This window comes from Carassius auratus, chromosome 50 (genome assembly GCF_003368295.1).
Source record: "Carassius auratus strain Wakin chromosome 50, ASM336829v1, whole genome shotgun sequence".
Taxonomy (NCBI): domain Eukaryota; kingdom Metazoa; phylum Chordata; class Actinopteri; order Cypriniformes; family Cyprinidae; genus Carassius; species Carassius auratus.
The window spans coordinates 12954224-12967807 of record NC_039292.1 but is presented as its reverse complement, the minus strand read 5'-3'; the positions used below and the strand labels follow the sequence as shown (position 1 = coordinate 12967807).

General features: G+C 36.8%; 1 protein-coding gene across 1 annotated transcript; it reads left to right on the top strand.

The window, feature by feature from the left end:
• The first annotated feature begins 270 nt into the window (after positions 1-270).
• Positions 271-9913, top strand: sigirr (single immunoglobulin and toll-interleukin 1 receptor (TIR) domain). Its single transcript, XM_026239286.1, has 9 exons — positions 271-708; positions 3162-3366; positions 3912-4039; positions 4208-4348; positions 4448-4591; positions 6692-6794; positions 7574-7724; positions 7803-7980; positions 8944-9913. Exons 1-9 carry the CDS (start codon positions 651-653, stop codon positions 9114-9116), a joined length of 1281 nt encoding a protein of 426 aa, XP_026095071.1. The 5' UTR covers positions 271-650; the 3' UTR covers positions 9117-9913.
• Positions 9914-13584: the final 3671 nt, after the last annotated feature.

The window sequence follows — 13584 nt, the reverse complement described above, 5'->3', positions numbered from 1 at the left end:
CTTCATGTAATATAAATATAAATGATGTTAATATATATATATATATATATATATATATATATATATGTATATGTATATGTATATGTATATATATATATATATATATATATATATATATATATATATATATATATATATATATATATAATTTTTTTTTTATTCGGATCTTTTCGGATCAGTTCACAAGTGATTCACTGAACCGAGCTGATCAGGTTCACGAGTTCATTCAGATTCCGAGCTGTTGGTGTAATGCAATGAAGTTAAATTGAATTCTGAGTTATATGATGCATAACTTGTTAGGCTCTGTGAACTGTCACTGCTTCTTCTTCTTAGATCCTCAGACCGCATCTATCTACTGATGCTTCATTCGAGAGCGCGGTATGTGATTGTGAACGCGCGCGGCTCTACCTGTTAAAGAAGCGCGCAGGTGAGTAGGACCACGTGACCCTGTATTCCCAGCACAGGTTGATTCCTGGCGACGGACTCGGTTTATCCGCTGCGCACCTTCCGCGTTTACATCCAGCTGCTCAGAGAGACATGACACACAGCAGCTCCAGTCCATTTCACTCTCTCTGACGGTTAAAGTGAGTTTATTAACTTGACTAAAAACTTGTTTTTACTCGTATGAAAGGATTTATGAGAGGACGGCAATGTGGCGTTGTCATTTGATTCTCTATCTGACATGTCTAGCCTTTACTCGGTCTACAGGTGAGTCTCTACTATCTATCTATCTATCTATCTATCTATCTATCTATCTATCTATCTATCTATCTATCTATCTCGATCGATCGATCGATCGATGGTAGCGCAGGGCTGGTTGTCAGTTTTTACTACAGTTAATATTATTTTCAATAATTGTTAAGACCATTAAGGCTTTTTTACAAAACTATTTGTATTTTTACTGCTGTTGCCCCTGTAAAACACTTTGACCTTCTGTTGGGTAAGTTGTCACAGTGGAATCTGCCATTACACAGGCTATTAATGAGTTTTCAGTGAAATGTTATAGTAATAATCGTGAGAGGAAAAAGAAATCTGAAATAGTAAAATGTGCAATAATGTCAAACCACTGCTGTGATCAATAAGTAGGCTACTGTGATTAATTTGACATACGACAAGATGAAAATAGTCCTGTCCTAGAACATGGTTCAACCTTCATGTATATGACTGTAGTTTTATTGTTTTCACGTTTACATAACAAATATTGTGTGTGATGATGGCCTGATAACCCCTTACATTGAAGCTGTTTTTCCGGTCCATGTAAGCATTTATTCAGCATCTTGTTTGCCTACCAGAATGAAAACCCTCTCGAGCTGTAATGGGAACTTTGTACCCGGTAATGGCCTGTTTAGCTCAGCTGCCTCGATTAATGATTGAATGAAGTTATGGGCTGCTGTGCTGAACAGTGATCTTACTTAAACATGACACTGTGAAAAAATAGGCTATTGTAATACTGTAAAGTCCTATCAAGTGCATTCATAAAGCAAAAAGCATTTGTCAAACCTGTTGTCATGATGATACACAAATCGCTCTTCCATTTATATGAATTACAGGCATGTTGGCATTGTGTGTGTGTGTGTGTCTGTGTCTGTGTGTGTGTATAGTAGCTGTAATAGATCATTGTGATTGACCTACATGGGTAAAAATGGCCGAAACTGAGCAATACTGTGTAAATTTGTTCTGGAACAAGAGTTTGTTCTGCTATGGTCAATATTTGTTTGCATAACAATGTTTTCCTTCTGCATAACTCTGAATCCTTGGTTTTGGCACTTATTCGTTTTAGCTGACATATTTGTCCAAAGCCACTAACAGTGCAGTATTTTCTAGAAGGAAATTCTTCCTATTTTTTTTTTCTTCCTACATTATATACCTGCTTTGAATACAAGCAAATTTAGTTCTGCACTTTCGGTTTCATGCTTAATACTTTATTTCTATCGAACTGTCAAATGTCAGCTTTAAGAACTGGATGAAGTTGGAAACGTTTCGTTATGGATCTACAGTTAATCTGATTTTACATCTTATATTTACCAATGAAACAGTTTGGTTGGGTTCCTTGGCCTGAAACGCAGTACTTTACACAAGTACGCAAATGCTGGGCCCGATCATTGCACGCCTACTGTCCCATTCTGCGTACCTTAACCTACTAACCACCACTGGGTTGTTAATAAAGTTTTAAATATGGATATTTTTCTTACACAAATGCAAGGCTTCACTTCAGATGCCCTTTATTAACCCTACGGAGCAGTGTGGAGCACTTTTTGTGATGGATGGATGCACTTTATTGAACTTCTATTGGACTACTGAAGCTTAACAGGCATTCACTACCATTATAAAGTTTGGAAGTGCCAGGACTTTTTTTTATTTAACTCTGATTGTATTCGTCTGAAAGAAGAAAATCCCACATACATAGGATGGCTTGAGGGTGAATAAATCATGGGGTAATATTGATTTTTGAGTGAACTATCCATTAAAGACTAACATATTCGTTTTAAGTCTAAAACTTAACCTTGTTTAGAGTAGACTGGAGAAAAATATTTATCAATGGTCAAACTGACTATCCTGACCTGGTTATCTTGCTTCTGACCAATACAAGAAATCCCAACGTTTGTTGGTTGAAGGATTTATGGACCTACTCACAAACTCACATTGGAGTTTCCCAACCATGCTCCCGGGAATCTACATGTACAATATTTATGTTGGCAGTGAAGTCTATTAAACATCATTATCTATAATGGATAAATTACTAGCCATGCTTTCAAATGAACCTTCATAATATTGACCATTAAATTAACTTTGTATGAACCCATTTCCATTTCCATAGCAAAAAATAGAAATACCATATCCATGTTGGCAGATATAGAATTTCTTTCTCAAATGTGGGAATATGAAGCAGTGCTGATGAGAAACGGCCTCACCGTTGAGTCAGAATAGGGTTTCACTCATCTCTCGTGAGATTGGATATCCTCCACAATACTCCAGCAACATTACTCCAAATAAAGAAGTCATTGTTTTTAGCTGAGCGTCATTCAGGTGTGCTCATTTCATAGAGATCTACCTGTATAAAGAATCTAACAGTTTACTTGGCCCAAAGTGAGGTTTTATGCTTTGTAACACACTGATACTCACTTATTTCTTGTTTTTCTTTTATTTCTCTAAAAACAAAGATCTGCTTTGTAGCAGCACTCCAGAGTTCCAGCATGCTCAAACTCAATCAGTTTCAGTGGTTCTTGGCCACAGCACCGTCCTCACCTGCAAAGCCTCCATAGGTTTGAACCACACCAATCCAGACTGCAAAGACCACCTAGAGTGGATCAAAGATGGCACACCGCTTACCAACCTCACCAACTACCCTCAAAATATAAAAGACTGGTGGGTATATGATGCAATACAGTACCAAACACTGAATACATTCAATGTATTGTTTTTAAAATGCTATTATTAAGGTTCATAATATTGTCTGGAAGTCTCCTACAATAGCTTTACATGCATGCATGTTTTCTCAAAATATGCATTTAATTCATCTAACATTCCAACGATTTTCAAACAATTCATTCGAAGCAGTTTGTGACTTTTTCTTAAAAATTCTGGATTCATATCTCGCAGTTATGACTTTTTTTCTAGCAATTCTGAGTATTCTGAGATACAAACTAGCAAGTGCAAGAAAAAGTCAAGCAGATTGCATTGTGGGACATATTTTATGCTCCTAACAGTTTACTCTTGTTGAATATGGCATATTTTGGGATTGTAGATCATCAGTTTTCTCAGGCTGCATAAGATGTACATACAGTATATAGTAGACGTACTTGAGAAATACAATGAGTAGTATGCTAATTTTGAACACAGCCGATATTGATGCTTGAAAAATGTTAACTGTTTGTTTAATCTGATTTTATATATACATAAACATTTGGCAGGCACCCTGATGATGGTCACATCATCAAGAGCAGTGAATTAACGCTGACTCTGAGAGATCAGGCTGATTTTGGTGTGTATTTCTGCACAGTGAGGAACAGCACAGCGCAATTCAACGTAAAGGAATACAGTAAGAAACAAATTACTTGTTTTAGCCTTTTACTACTGCCCCCATATTATATTATGCTTTTCATATTCTTCATTTATTTATCCTTACAGTTGCACTAAAAATAAAGTGTAAAATATATTAAGTTTCTGTGTACTCGATAATAAGGTTTATCTAATTTTTTATCCACAGAATCCCCAAGTCACACCGGGGCAGTGGTGGCATCAGTGGTCCTGTTGCTTATACTGGCTCTGGCAGTGGTGGTCTATTCCAAGTGCCGACTCAACTTTAAACTGTGGTATAGGAACATTTATGGAGAGTATGAGCTTAATGGTTAGTCTGCATTCTGTATGCTAAAGCCCTTTATCATCTGTGACATCACATATCATTTCCATTTCATGATGATTTTTTTTTGCTGATTTTTTTTCTCAGATGGTAAAATGTATGATGCCTACATCTCATATGTCAACAATGAGAATGACAGGAAATTTGTCAACTTCATCTTGAAACCTCATTTGGAGAACAAGTACAGTCATAAACTGCTGCTCAATGACACAAACATCCTTCCTGGAGCCGGTAAATCTTCACTTACATTTATGCATTTAGCAGACGCTTTTATTCAAAGCAACTTACAGTGCATTCAGGCTATACATTTTTTTTTTAATCAGTATGTGTTTTCCCTGGGAATTGAACCCATGTCATTTTGCACTGCTAATGCAATGCTCTACCACTGAATCACAGGAATAACAATCATAGTCAGATTTGAATGTCCATAGGATCTGTTAAATCAATCACATGAATGTTTAAAGGTGCTGCATGTAATTGTTTTTGACTGTACTAAACCATAAAAATACTATATGTCTGTAGGAATTTAGGAAACATGTTAAGTTCACATACTACTTGTTTGTCCGAGAAGCAATGCTACTGCCCGTTATTCTGCTTTAAAATGTGTATTCCGTGTCGGAATGTCTGTTCTTTTTTTAGGCCATGTCCACACGTACATGGATATTTTAATAAACAGAGTTTTCCTTCTTTCGTTTAAAAAAGAAATTCCGTCCACATGAAAATGAAATCATATGCTATGATGGACTTTCCAAAGCATGCAAAACCAACAGGTGGCGATATTATCTCAACTGAAAAGCCATGTTGGCCAATCGGAAGCCTGAAAAAGTTTCCAGTAGGCGGAGATAGCAGCCAGGCGGCAAGGAAGTCGACCGGAAGTTAAAGTCGGCCGCGTGCCTCCATCTTGTAGCAGAACTTCACTTGCGTTAGCATCCCATTGACTCCCATTCATTTTGGCGTCACTTTGACAGCGAATAACTTTACATCTGAGGCGTTTAAAGACTCCATTTGTCCATTATTTATTTCTAAAGATACACTACAATGTATAAAGGACTCCATTACCTTCTATGTTACATTATGGCCCCATAGAAACAGTTTTTGTAAAAATAGGCTAAATATTGCGTCATAACCACTCGACTCTGTCGCATTACCGTACAGGCAGGAGGAGAAGCTCACAGGCAATTAACTTAATATGGAATATTTTAAAATACTATACAAAATAATTAATCAGAATACTTACTCCTGCTCACTCACGCCAAAGAACTTCCCGCTCAAACTCGCCGTCTCTGCAAGATTAACGATGGCAGTTTGCACGCACAGCTACTAGAAGATTTACATCTGTCAGACAGGTTGCTGATGTCTTCAAGCTTAGTTTGAGTCTGCGCGTCAGAAACGGAAGTGCTAAAAATAGCTAAAAATGGGCTTCACTTGTCTCAATTGAGTTTCAATGGAGTCGCTGTGTCCATTTCTTTTAATGTCTATGGTTTCACTGTCTTTTTGAGAATCTCCACCCTGGGAAGCATTTTTTAAAAATGTTGGTTTCAGCGGCCTGGTGCTGCTTTTGTGTGTGGACGAACGGCCAAACCATGTAGAAAAAGCTGTGATTTTAAAAATAACCGCGTTCGTGTAGACAGGACCTTAGTCTGTGGTATTTTGACACACAGGGTTGCCAGTTGATGGAAAACACAGCATATTGCAGCCATTAAGTGAGCAAATTAACCGGGTCAGAGATCGCAGATTCTACCTGAACTAAAAAGTCTGTGACTAGAGGCATATTAAAACACAGATGAACCAACTAATTCTGATAAACTTACAGTATAAAACTTGTTGCCCTCCATTGTCAGTTGTGCTTGTTCATGTTGCATATCCTCAATCTGGCAACCCGTGTGAACGGCAAGTCTGAGGAGGAGGCGGGAGAAACAAATCTCCAATATTTTGAAGGTTGTGGCTAGAAGGGATACAGCAAAAATGGAAGCTAACAATATATTGAATTTTCTACATATTAGATTTTTTAAATCACGTTTACACCTAGCCCAACCCTAAAAAGTACTCCTTACAAGAATAGAAAAATAGTAATTACTGTTGTACAGTATGTCAAAAAATCAAGCTGTATTGATGTGCACATGCCCAGTAGTTTTTCGTGTATGCCGTCTAGTCGTAACCTATTTTGAATTTGGACTGCAGTACCCATTTCAACCATTAGCTGTCAATATTACATACATTACTTTAACTAATATCATATGTGAATAAAATTACATACAATAGTAAAGTTTCATATAGTAAAAGTCCATTTGCGAAGTACAACTTTTCATTTTCATCATGTCTCATCTTCAGAGCCATCTGCAGAGCTGCTGATGAACATTAGTCGCTGTCGCCGGATGATTGTGGTTCTCTCTCAGTCGTACCTGGAGCAGGAGTGGTGCACAACCAACTTTAGGTAAAATCGCGAGCGTATTTGCGTTACTTCACTTCGTTTATACTGTCTCGCACCCCACCCTGCTTTTATAAATATATAGTACAGTACTTAGCGTCAGTGTCCATTATTTAAAAAAGCTACATTTTGCAATGTGTTGTTCATTTATTGTCTGTACCAACGAAAAATGTAAGTATAAATAACATCAAATTAAATTCTGTAACACTTTAGTATAGGTAACACCTATTAGTTGCTTATTAGCATTCATATTACTAAAAGATTAGCCATGTATAAGTGCTAATTAAGAACATATTAATGCCTTATTCTACTTGACCTTATTTTACATCCCTAATCTTACCCAATACCTAAACCTAAAAACTACCTTACTATTAATAAGCAGCAAATTAAGAATTTATTGAGAGAAATGTCATAATTTCTATAATGTTGAACATTTTATACGGGCTTAGACAGTGTTGTTTAACATTAAATGTGCCTGTATGTATATAAAACCAAAAAAGGAGGATTTTAAATGTCTTTAAATGAGTTATTTTAGACTCTCATTTCACATTTGAAATGCATGATCAAAAAATAGTTTGTGCAGTGACACTTCAACTTTCACGTTCTTTGATCTTCTCTAATGCTATTATATTATGTCTTGGTCCATTTCCCGATTAATATTAGACAGTGTCCTAGTTTTAAACAGTGGAAGTTACATTTCAAAATATAGTTAAAAATGAGTTCAAGAAAAAAAAAAATTCTTAATGACATGAGCTTTAATGTTAGATGCTGTTCTTAATTTTCAGACAGGGTCTGTGGCACTTGATGGAGCTGTCGAGGAAGCCCATCTTCATCATATATCAGTCACAGCAGAAGCACATGAGCCAGGACATCAGTCACCAGCTGAAACAACACCAGCCCCGAATCACAACCCTCACCTGGGGCGCACACTCCATAGTGAGACCCTCAGTGCACAAAACATCTGTGAGATTTAGGGTATGAAGAAGTCTAATCATTCTCATTCCCTTCCCACAGACCCCTTCTTCAGGCTTCTGGAAGGAGCTCGCGTTAGCAATGCCGCTCAAGGTGACATTTCACAGGGAATCTGCTGGTGATCCACAGACTCTGCTGCAGGGCGATGAAGATCCCATGCTCACGCAGCAGCCTGATTACCTGGACTGCAGACCGGACCCCGATCCTGCAGGAGACCTGGGTAACAAATGTGCTTATTTAACCAACAGAGTTTATCTTCAGTCAGTGTCATTCTTTCAATGACATATGATCTGGATTACACTTCCTTTAAAGGGATAGTTCACCCAAATTATTCACTCATTTACTGTGTGACTTTTTATGCTGTGGATCACAAATTAAGGTATTTTGAAGAATGTTTCTTCAATTTATTTGTAGGTGAACTGTCCATTTAAGACAAACGGTACACTTTTAAACACTAAAGCTTACTTTATTATATTTAATGTGCAAATATCTTTAGATTTAGGCTTCTAAATTATTAGCATGATCAAAACTTTACTGAAAAAAAAACGTTGTACACACTCTACTAGGTGCCTTCTGTTGTATAACTGATAGTTTATACTTTTGGTCACACTTTATTTTAAGGTCCGATTCTCACTATTAAATACAACCTTTGTCCTAATACACTGGTAATTAGCTGCTTATTAATATGCTAGTAATATGCACGTTAGTTAATAGAGAATTGGCCCTTAAAATTAAGTTACACAATTTTTTAGCACATAAAAAATTAAGCATCTTTTTTGCTGAATTCTATAATGATTTTTATAAAGTAAATGTATTTTTATAAAGTAAATACAAGGAATCACTTCATGAACATTTACTGAACTGAAGCAACTGTTTGATTATCCAGCCATTTTTAGTAAAAAATGTGAGTATCAAACATGATCCATAAGACTTTTGATTTATATGTTCATCTCTCAGTCATCATATTATTGAGATAAAGATACAGAGTAAAAACTAATATTTATATTATGTCATTAAGTAATCTGCCACATTGTTATGAAGATCTCAAGGGCATTGCAAGCTGTCAGAATATCATCTTATTTTTTGGCCCTATAAATATCTGCAACTTCACCAAATTGCATATTTTCACATGTGTTTACAAATAAATTTAAAAAAAAAATTGTGTAATGTGATTCCTTCACAGGTTTGCGTTTGCCCATCTACAAGACCCTTCCTTCCAAAGCTCCTGTGCTTCCTGCAGATCCCAGTGTGACGGCTGAACCCAAACCCCCAGAGATAGATGTGTCTGACCTCGGCTCGAGGAACTACGCCGCACGCACTGACTTTTACTGCCTGGTCACGGAGGACGATATCTGAGGCACACTACTGTTCCCTTTTTGCACTTTTAAGTCACTTTTTGCCCAATGATTTCTTGTTACTGTCACTGTTTCTTTGTTTTTGTTTATCTACACCTGTACGATCATGCATGCACAATACTTTATGCTAATTTCTTTTATAACATCTCATGTACAGTCATAGGGATTTTGGCTCTGTACATATTTTAATAAAGTTATTCTATATACATTAATAGGCTAAAACAGTACATGTTCATAGTATTCTTAAAAACTGTACTGAAAAAGCATAGTTCATATATATGAAAGCATCAGGTGTCCATAAGTAATATTCGCAACAAAAAGACAAACAAGCGCATAGGTCATGTGATATAAATTATCAACTCTATCTAAATTATGAATAACCTTCATCTGGACGGCAGTGGGACTTTAATGCGGACGAAGGGAGGGAGACGCTGCACGTTCACATTCCCTCCCCTTCCCAGCTACAGTTTTACACATTTATATTTGATCATGTATTGAAGAGTGCAATACATTTTTGTAAATAAAGTAATTTGGATTTTAAATGTTAGCGGAATAAAGAGTGAGTTAAAGATATGCCCAACATGCAATTATAGTCATCACATTGTTTCAATTGAAGGTTTTTAAAAAACAAACTTAAATATGTAATGTAAATATACTTCAATTTTCTACTATTCTGTCTGTCAGATACTGTATCTGGACCAATTTTTAAATGCTATGAAAATGTGGTTAGTAATAGTACTTATGTTTTTTGGAAGAATAACTTTATTATTGAAAAATATATTTCCATAGTTTATTTTCAATGGTTTGTTTTATTGCTATAATATGATCATGGATATGGTGCTGCGGTGGACCGGGACACGTCTGTAGAGCGTGGCTGGAGCTGGAGTTGTATTGTGATAATGAGGTTCTTAGGCTGTGGCTCTGACATTGCTGCTGAATGTTATCATTGAAATAAAATAGCCAGGGCCCGTATGTATAAAACTACTCAGAAATAGTCTTAAGAATAATCTTAAGCTTTGATTTAGTAAAAAGTAGGACTTTTCTAAGAGTAGGTGATTCTTAAGTGTTGACTGAGGTGACACTTGAGTGATGTAAAGTCATAGCAGCACAACACCAATCATTTAATGTAACTACAATAAAATTATTCATTAAGTATTTTTTGTGTTGAGTAGTAAAATCAGGATTTTAGTTTTAAGGAGGTTCTAATGTCTCTAGCCTTCCTCTCTGTGTGTTGATCAGGACACAGGAGTGGATTACGGGTCAGATTCGAAGGGGTTTAATGAATACTGCAGAGGTTTATTGGGTATGGGTGTTTGTGGTTCTACAATAAGCAAATAAAGAAATAATCAGTGTATAAATAAAAGTTATATCAAAGTATACAATCTCAATATGTTTAAGAATAAAGTATATATATATATATATATATATATATATATATATATATATATATATATATATATATATAGTAGCTAATATGCCATATGAATATAATTCACATTTTACGCCGCACAAAGGCACTCAACTGGAATCACAGCTGATCAACAATTTCAACAGTAGACTAGATGGGGGTGGGTTTGGAGTAAATTTCCCTACATGGGTCAGTAAAAGTAATCCACAATTTCACGGGTCACTATGAACATTCAAGTCACTCTAAAATGACGACGCACTCACAGCAGCAGAACTGTACAGATGCTGGACATCCACACACCACGCCACAGTATTATCAGAAAACAAATTGTGGTGGAAAACTTCAATGAACATTGCTTCTGTATACCTATATATGCATGTGTTTTCTTAGAATTGCTGTTTCTTAGAATACACAGATGTCTGAGTATGACCTGAGAGGGTCATTGGGCCTTATAGTTGGGGGTGGGGGGGGGGGGGCAATGTCTGAGGATGACCTGAGGGGGTAGTCCTAAATGTGTGAGAAACAGCCCAGTTCCTTGTTATGTGTGGAAATTTACAGCTGCTATCTTGCCTTGCCTTGCCTTACATCAAAACATGTTGGAAACGTTTGTGTACATTGAACATCTTGTTACAATCTAGTGTTTATGAAACAGTCGCAGTTAATACTTTGTCTTTTTTGTCAAGAAGTGTCTGGTAAATGCAAGAAACTTACTTTGGCCAGTGCAACGCCGTTTTCACCATCCGGAGGCTTGTAGATGGACCTAGCCACAACAGAAAGCCTCATAACTTTCCAAAGACCTGTGGCTTTTAAACTCCTGCATTGTGTAGTAACTTCGACCACAAACATGATAATTCACAATGTCCATATATGTGCGTGGAGGTAAATGGTTCAGCTCTATGTGCCACTCCGCTGCAGGGAGCTCGTATGGGTCAATATTTTGGATGCCTGAGAGCTTCTCCAAAAATAACTGTATTCAATTGTTCCTATGTTTCCCATATGTATCATGTGAGGTATTGGAGCAGTTTTTTAACGCAGCAGTGACTTCCAGGCTTGGTAAAACGAAAATTGCGAAAACCTCCTCTACTACCGAGTTAACAACACATGTAAACAATCATGTTTGGCCGTCGGGATCCTGCCAACATGGCGGAGACTGTGATATCAAGGGGAGGGGCTCTGTACTATGATGACAACTCCTTACTCAATTATTTTATATATTGTGATGGGGTGAAGAAGTACACGACACGAGGATCAAGGTGAGTTCCCCAAAGGGTGGATTTTATTGACCAACGTGAGGGGAAATATAGCCAACGTGAGGGGTTTCCGGTGCTCGGCCTTCTTTCTCTTTCTCTCTTTCTTTCGGTGCACAGTGCTCTGTGGGTCTGTGTAGTCCGTGTCTGTCGAGGGCTGGCGGTCACACGCTGCTGTCTGGAGGGGAACAACAGAGAAACATTAGCCAAATATTTGGAGACATCTCTCGCCACTCTGTTGGTGCAGCTTATAAACCTTTAGACGGTAAGAGTCCCATACTAAGGATAAAAGTCGCAAACTAAAGGTAACTGTCGTAGACTAAATGTAAGAGTCGTAGACTAAAGGTGAGAATCTCAGAGCAACTATTACCTTTAGTCTACAATTCTTACCTTTAGTCCAAAACATTTATTTATAGACTGTAACTCTTACCTTTAGTCTACAACTACTATTTTTAGTCAATAACTCTTACCTTTAGTCTGCAATTCTTACCTTTAGTATGCAAATCTTACCTTTAGCCTTCGACTCTTACCTGTAGTTTGCGACTCTTACCTTTAGTTTGCGACGCTTACCTTTAGTCTTCACTCTTATCTTTAGTCTACGACTATTACCTTTAGTCTACAATTCTTACCTTAAGTCCAAAACCCTTATTTTTAGTCTGTAACTCTTACCTTTAGTCCACAAACCTTATGTTTAGTTTGTTACTCACCTTTAATCCAAATCCCTTATTTCTAGTCTGTAATGCTTACCTTTAGTCTACAACTACTATTTTTAGTCAATAACTCTTACCTTTAGTCTGCCACGCTTACCTTTAGTATGCAAATCTTACCTTTAGTCTTCGACTCTTACCTTTAGTCTATGACCCTTACCTTTAGTCTGAGACTCTTACCTTTAGTTTTCAACTCTTACCTTTAGTCTACGACTCTTACCTTTAGTCTGCGACGCTTACCTTTAGTCTTCAACTCTTACCTTTAGTCTGCGACTCTTACCTTTAGTCTGCAACTCTTACCTTTAGTCTGCAAATCTTACCTTTAGTCTTCGACTCTTACCTGTAGTTTACGACTCTTACCTTTAGTTTGCGACCTTACCTTTAGTCTTCACTCTTATCTTTAGTCTACGACTATTACCTTTAGTCTACAATTCTTACCTTAAGTCCAAAATCCTTATTTTTAGTCTGTAACTCTTACCTTTAGTCTGCAACTCTTACCTTTAGTCTGCAACTCTTACCTTTAGTCTACAATTCTTACCTTTAGTCTAAAACCCTTAATTTTAGTCTGTTAGTCTTACCTTTAGTCTACAACTACTATTTTTAGTCAATAACTTACCTTTAGTCTTCGACTCTTACCTTTAGTCTTCGACTCTTACCTTTAGTCGTTGTCTCTTACCTTTAGTTTGTGATGCTTACCTTCAGTTTGAGACTATTATGTTTAATCTACGACTCTTACGTTTACTCTGCGATTCTTACCTTTAGTCTTCACTCTTATCTTTAGTCTACGACTATTACCTTTAGTCTACAGTTCTTACCTTAAGTCCAAAACCCTTATTTTTAGTCTGTAACTCTTACCTTTAGTCCACAAACCTTATGTTTAGTTTGTTACTCACCTTTAATCCAAATCCCTTATTTCTAGTCTGTAATGCTTACCTTTAGTCTACAACTACTATTTTTAGTCAATAACTCTTATCTTTAGTCTGCCACGCTTACCTTTAGTATGCAAGTCTTACCTTTAGTCTTCGACTCTTACCTTTAGTCTATGACCCTTACCTTTAGTCTGAGACTCTTACCTTAAGTCTTCAACTCTTACCTTTAGTCTACGAC